At 36.2% G+C, this 6192-nt stretch overlaps 1 protein-coding gene across 2 annotated transcripts in view; it reads left to right on the forward strand.

The window, feature by feature from the left end:
- Positions 1-6192, forward strand: part of LOC107715681 (RAC-alpha serine/threonine-protein kinase-like) — a 16244-nt gene that overhangs the window by 7952 nt on the left and 2100 nt on the right. For both annotated transcript variants that reach the window (XM_016521852.1, XM_016521853.1), the window contains exons 5-12: positions 385-511; positions 791-922; positions 1087-1152; positions 2338-2406; positions 2612-2737; positions 2896-3024; positions 4665-4879; positions 6007-6094. In XM_016521852.1, the coding sequence (XP_016377338.1) occupies positions 385-511; positions 791-922; positions 1087-1152; positions 2338-2406; positions 2612-2737; positions 2896-3024; positions 4665-4879; positions 6007-6094 (952 nt within the window). The remainder of the gene's footprint in view (positions 1-384; positions 512-790; positions 923-1086; positions 1153-2337; positions 2407-2611; positions 2738-2895; positions 3025-4664; positions 4880-6006; positions 6095-6192) is intronic.

Consider the following 6192-nt stretch of genomic DNA (forward strand, 5'->3'; position numbering starts at 1 on the left):
TTGCCTTCTCTAGTGCAGCTCAACCAGGTCTCGTCCCATTCGTCGATATTTGTGATATCACAAATCCCGGAAAATATGCGTTGTAGTCCAAACGAGTCGTTTGTTGTAGTTTTTGAAAAGTGATTTCTGTTAAATAAAATATCTCTTTTTGAAGTGGACTTGGAGCTTTGTAACTTTGCAGATCTTTTTTAATGCTCAAACAGCAACATTACAGACTAACTAAAGTTGAAAAAGTGAAAAAGCATAATAGGGTCCTTAAAGGGGTCCCTTTAAATTCATGATAGCACTCCTCAAGTTCCCTAAAGTACATTTTTTTAACTCCTACTGAACAAAAGAAAGCTGTAAAATTAGAGTTCCCCTACATTATTTTCTTGTTTTCGGCAGGGTGGAGTGGACGAAGGCCATCCAGGCTGTGGCAGATAGTCTACAGAAGCAGGAGGAAGAGAGAATGGACTCTTCACCCGACCCTATGGACATGGAGATGTACCTGTCCAAACCTCGACTCAAAGTGGTAGAGAGTTTCTTGTCCTCTCTACTCTTTCTATAGAAATTTTAAAATAATGTGTTTTTTTTTTTATTTAGGTTAAAATATTTTTTAAGGTTGCTAAACAACTCTTAAGTAAACACTGTAAGATGAAGTGAACCTCAGTTCACTCAGAGGGTGAAAAAGCTAAATAAACAAAATATTCTGTGTAAATTACATTTTTGTACCTTAGATTTGATTTTTAAAATGATATTGGATATTTTAAAACTGTATTTCTCAAAGACTTTTCTTTATGCTGTTGTGTAGACAATGCATGACTTTGAATACCTCAAACTCTTGGGGAAAGGCACTTTTGGAAAGGTCATACTGGTGAAGGAGAAAGCCACAGGAAAATACTATGCCATGAAAATTCTTAAAAAGGAGGTTATAGTAGCAAAAGTAGGTCCTTTGCTTTTTTCTGTCTACTTTTTATCAGTAAATTGAATCATTGGTTTGTCTATTTGCCTGTACAATGTATTTTGGCAAGTTCTATTTATATGCATAAATTGTAGTTACTTCATATTAGAAGTTCTAACAAATTCTTTTCATTCCTTTATTTACAGGATGAGGTAGCACACACACTTACTGAAAACCGAGTCCTCCAGAACTCCAAACACCCTTTTTTAACAGTAAGCTGATGATATCAAAGTAGAGAGATTGTAAAGAGTAAAGAGACATTTTAGAGTTAGCGTTTATCACACACTAGTACTAATTTATGGAACATTCCAGGTTCAGTTTTTTGACAGGAGTTTGGGTTAAGTTTATTTTTAAATATTAATTTCATCGAGCAGGGGCAGATCTATAAGATTGTTTATTGGGTGGCATAAGGACTATAAGGCATCCATGCATAGTTCTTGTCAATTTATGGCCTGGCATAAACATTTGTGTACATGAATATTCAAAACATTTGCATTACCACAAAATAACCATCTATTCTGGTAATAATTTCAAATAAATAACAAAATATCAATATCCAGGGCACCAAGACACTGTCTATTAAACATATCAATAGATTCTAAATGTCTCTGAGCTTGTAAGAGCAGAACTATCATTATTACCTAGCAAAGCTGTTTTGTTAATATTATTCTATCTACCCTGACCTTCAAACTTCAAACTATTTTAAATTCAGGGCAACATAAAATTTGTCTTTTTTAAAAGTTTCAATCTAGTTAATGCTGATTAGATTCTTACATTCTTACACTTTTTGTGATCAGTAATTTATTATTGATTTCAGATGGCAAAAAGTGATGATTTCAGATGATTTCCATTATGAATGAATGAATGATGCATTTATATAGCGCTTTATTGTGTATTGTTGTACACCCAAAGTGACAGTATAGTGTCCCCATCACTATACTAGGGCGTTAGGACCCACGCAGACCATAGGGTGAGCACCCCCTGCTGGCCTCACTAACACCTCTTCCAACAGCAACCTAGTTTTCCCAGGAGGTCTCCCATCCAGGTACTGACCAGGCTCAACCCTGCTTAGCTTCAGTGGGCAACCAGTCTTGGGCTGCAGGGTGATATGGCTGTTATGAAAGCTGCTTGGACAGTTGAAACATGTGACAATAAAATAGTTAGTCAAAGGTCAAAATAAATCAGGAGAAGCGTTGTGGAATATAATATCCCGCAATCCCAGGTATCCTATCTGGATGGGATTAGATTTCTCTGAGGATCTCTGAATTAGCCGAAAAATTCTGCTTTTTCTGTGGAGTCAAATTTGTTTCCACTGATAATCAATATTAAACTAGAGAATAAATGTAAATATTCCTTTAATAGCGAATGTTACAACACCTATGTCACCTGTGTTTCAGGGTCTGAAGTATTCTTTCCAGACTCATGACCGATTATGTTTTGTTATGGAGTATGCAAATGGTGGAGAGGTGAGATCTCGTAAAGGTGAAGTTTAGTAATGATTGTTTATTAAGATTAATGAAGTAATTATTTAATTTGCATGCAGTCAAATGCTTTATTTAAATAATGTGTGTACTACGTATAATATATTTTATCCCAGAAGATTCAAAATTCCAGATGGTCTTACTGTTTATCATTTGGGATATTTATGGGGTATTTGTTCTTATATCACAGCTTTTCTTTCATTTATCGCGAGATCGCGTTTTTTCGGAAGAGAGAGCACAGTTTTATGGAGCAGAGATTGTCTCAGCCCTGGATTACCTTCATTCTGAGAGAAACGTTGTTTATAGAGACTTAAAGGTGAGATTAGTGGAAAAAAATCCATTCAAGATGAATCATGTTTAATAACTTTAAATGTGTAAAATGACTTGTCAGTTATGTTGTGTTTAGTGTAATGCTACTTGTTATATCATTATCAAACCAATATATCACATAACAATGAAATTATTCTGTGGAAGTTGGAGAACTTGATGCTGGATAAAGATGGCCACATAAAGATTACTGATTTTGGCCTGTGCAAGGAGGGAATTACAGAGGGAGCAACAATGAAGACGTTCTGCGGTACACCAGAGTATCTGGCTCCAGAGGTAAGAAAACATTAGATGAAAGATATGTGAAATGAGTTCCATACACTAGTAGTTTGTAAATATACTCTGTAATAATGTCTGTATGAACATAGAGAATAGAGAAGGAAATCCAGGTAGGAACAAAGAAACACATTTTTTTTATCTCTGGAAGCAGATCTTCTCTCAAGGTTGAGGCCCATGGATGTTGCCTCCTCAGACCATTATTTCGGCTAGGCAGAGGTGGATCTTTTCATTTTGAGAAAGACAGCCCAGAGTGCCTTTCGGTTCTCTCTTTCCCTACCATCGTCTTTAGGGATAGACACTGACTAATGTGTGGCCGATGGCTCTCTTATATGTCTTCCTGCTGACAGGAGAGTGCAGGAAGACAAAGTGAGTCTTCCGCTTTTGGGGTTTTAATCAGATATGGTCTTTTGAAGACCGTTTTGAATGCAAGAGCTCATTCATACAGGAGTGGGGGGGTTGCTATGCACTTTTAAGTGGTGTCAATTTGCATCATGGTGTAATCAGATTCTGGAGCGTGCAATCTGGATCTGATTCACTGACCTGTTGGTTCAGTGCTGGCTATCCCTGAAAACTTTTAACTGTGGGCGGATCCTGGCTACACTTAAGGTGTATGCAGCAGAGTGATGGATAACTTGACCTGTACTTTACAGTGCTATTGTGATTCCTCCAACATTTAGATTTCACACATTTTGCATGTTATATATTTCCTTATCACCGCATAATGAACCAATAATTCCAGCTGGCAATTACTATAAATATATCCAGCTTTACCCACATACTGTACATGTTTGTCACTACACCAAATAGAAATAGAACAAAACCTTACAGATTTTATACCTTTCAAACCTCACAGATGAACATATAGCATAATGTATTAATAACGCCAACTTGCAACTACTTACATCCAGTGTTATTCACATACACATGCTCACATAAAGCGATATGTGCTGTATAGCAAATCTCAGCTAAGATTGTTTATAGCGTTGCTATATGTAAACTACTCTATTGCCAGCTACTATCATCTTTAGCCTATTGGTAAATGTGGGCACTAAATGTATATTGTAAAAATCGATATACAAATGAAAATTGTCTTCTATCTTTCAAGCATTTGGGATATATTTGGGAATATACCACCATTTTAATAAGTTCCACATGCTATCATCTGATATGTCATGTGATTAATCATGGATCATAATAGTACAGCGAAAGCGATTAGAGAGCAGATGGCTCCTTATGCTTTTGAATCGCTCTTGTGGTTGTGGTACTTTGATGTCATACACCGATTGGTCTGCACAGTGCCTCTTAAAATTGAACATACCTAATGGAAATGTTGAGAACTTATGTCATTACAAGCCATGAGCTGTGATGTGAAAGGCATAAAACAGCCATTTTATGCTTTTAAGTGCATTCCAAAAATCACTTTTTGAACATCGGTTAAACTGTAATGAAATATTTGTGATTTTACTTGAATTTACATGAATTTTTTTTTTTTGTCAGAATACACAGCAGATTTTAAATGGTTTTCAATGAAAAAAAAAAAAAAAACATTTTCCACGATATTGTAGTTATCTACCATGCCAGCCAGCAAAATCTTGACCCCTTAGCCCTAATTTTGGTTCTCTGCTGCTCTTTCTCAGGTTCTTGAGGACAATGATTATGGCCGGGCGGTGGACTGGTGGGGGTTGGGTGTAGTCATGTACGAGATGATGTGCGGCCGGCTGCCCTTCTACAACCAGGATCATGAGAAACTCTTTGAATTGATCCTCATGGATGAGATCCGTTTTCCTCGTACACTTGGACCTGAGGCAAAATCTTTGCTGTCAGGACTGCTTCAGAAAGACCCAACGCAGCGGTGAGAGACCTCTGATTTGATTGTGTAGTCTTCTCCATGTGCGTTGTTTCAAGAATTCATGATGAATGATGGATCATTTTCTCTCAAGTAACTGATCCATTACATCACTTGGAAGGTCTGTGAGTCTGTTAATTGATTTGTCATTTTTTTAATCAGAGCAGTTTACATGCAACCTTGTCCTTGAATGAAGTTTAAAAAAATAATGGTCAAATAAAGAGAACATTTTTCTTCTTTTGTTGGCAGTAATACCACCATAGCAAAATATTGCCAACAATATACATATTTCTACATCTTTGTCACATTTGAATAAAATCTTAAAATTTTAGGGGAAGCTGAGCTACCTTTGCAGTCTTCTTTACTGCACAAGCAATGCCACTTGGTACCTAATCTTTTGGGAGTGTTTGTACTAAAAATAGTCAAATGTACTGAACATTACTATTTTTTTTTCATATGACTTTAGTTTTTATTATTTTTTTAATTTATTGCATAGGAATGGGGATTGACTATAGTGGCCAAGATTTAAAACTGCTAGTCAGAGACAAGAGTGGTTTATTTCAAATGTGGTAGAAGAACAGTCCGTGATATAGAATAGTGAGCAGATGATAAATTTAGATTAAGATGTATCACAAGCTATGAAGACTATGTCTTTTGGGGACAATTGATTTAAATTAGTAGTCTTACAAATAGTCTTCTGTGACATTATTTTGCTGTCGCACTGTTTATTATATATCCCTGCCAAAAGTGGCCAAAAACCCTCTAAAATCAGACTGGTTTAGCCTGAGAGACCAGCATGGATTAGCTAACCGAAATATTGATGGGTACAGTGTGAATCAGATTAGGTTTTGAGAAATTGCCATGACAGAGGTGTATTGTGGTTACATAGTGGCAGTAATTGTTGACTCGTCAGCTTGCCAATAAAAATGCTGCTCTCTTGATCACTTGGTCAAGTGAAAAAAAATTACAAGCAAGAACTAAGAACTGTGTGACAGGGAAAATCTAGTTTAGTGAAAGTATAGTTTTGTATCTGTGTTTTAACACTTCCCTGAAAGTTGTTCTTGGAAGAGGCATTAAAGGTAACAAGGGAATGTAGCTGTTTGCTTATCTGTTCGTGGGTTTTCTTTCTGCAGGTTAGGTGGAGGTCCAGATGATGCAAAAGAAATCATGCAGCATAAGTTCTTTGCAGGCATTGAGTGGCAAGGTGTTTATGAGAAGAAGGTGAATAACAATAGCATGTAGGCATTGACAAAATGCTTTTTGGTAATAAAGAGAGGCCACTAAATATATATATATATATATATATATATATATATATA

The sequence above is a fragment of the Sinocyclocheilus rhinocerous genome, unplaced genomic scaffold, assembly GCF_001515625.1.
Source record: "Sinocyclocheilus rhinocerous isolate Xijiao unplaced genomic scaffold, SAMN03320098_v1.1 scaffold270, whole genome shotgun sequence".
NCBI classification, from domain to species: Eukaryota; Metazoa; Chordata; class Actinopteri; order Cypriniformes; family Cyprinidae; genus Sinocyclocheilus; species Sinocyclocheilus rhinocerous.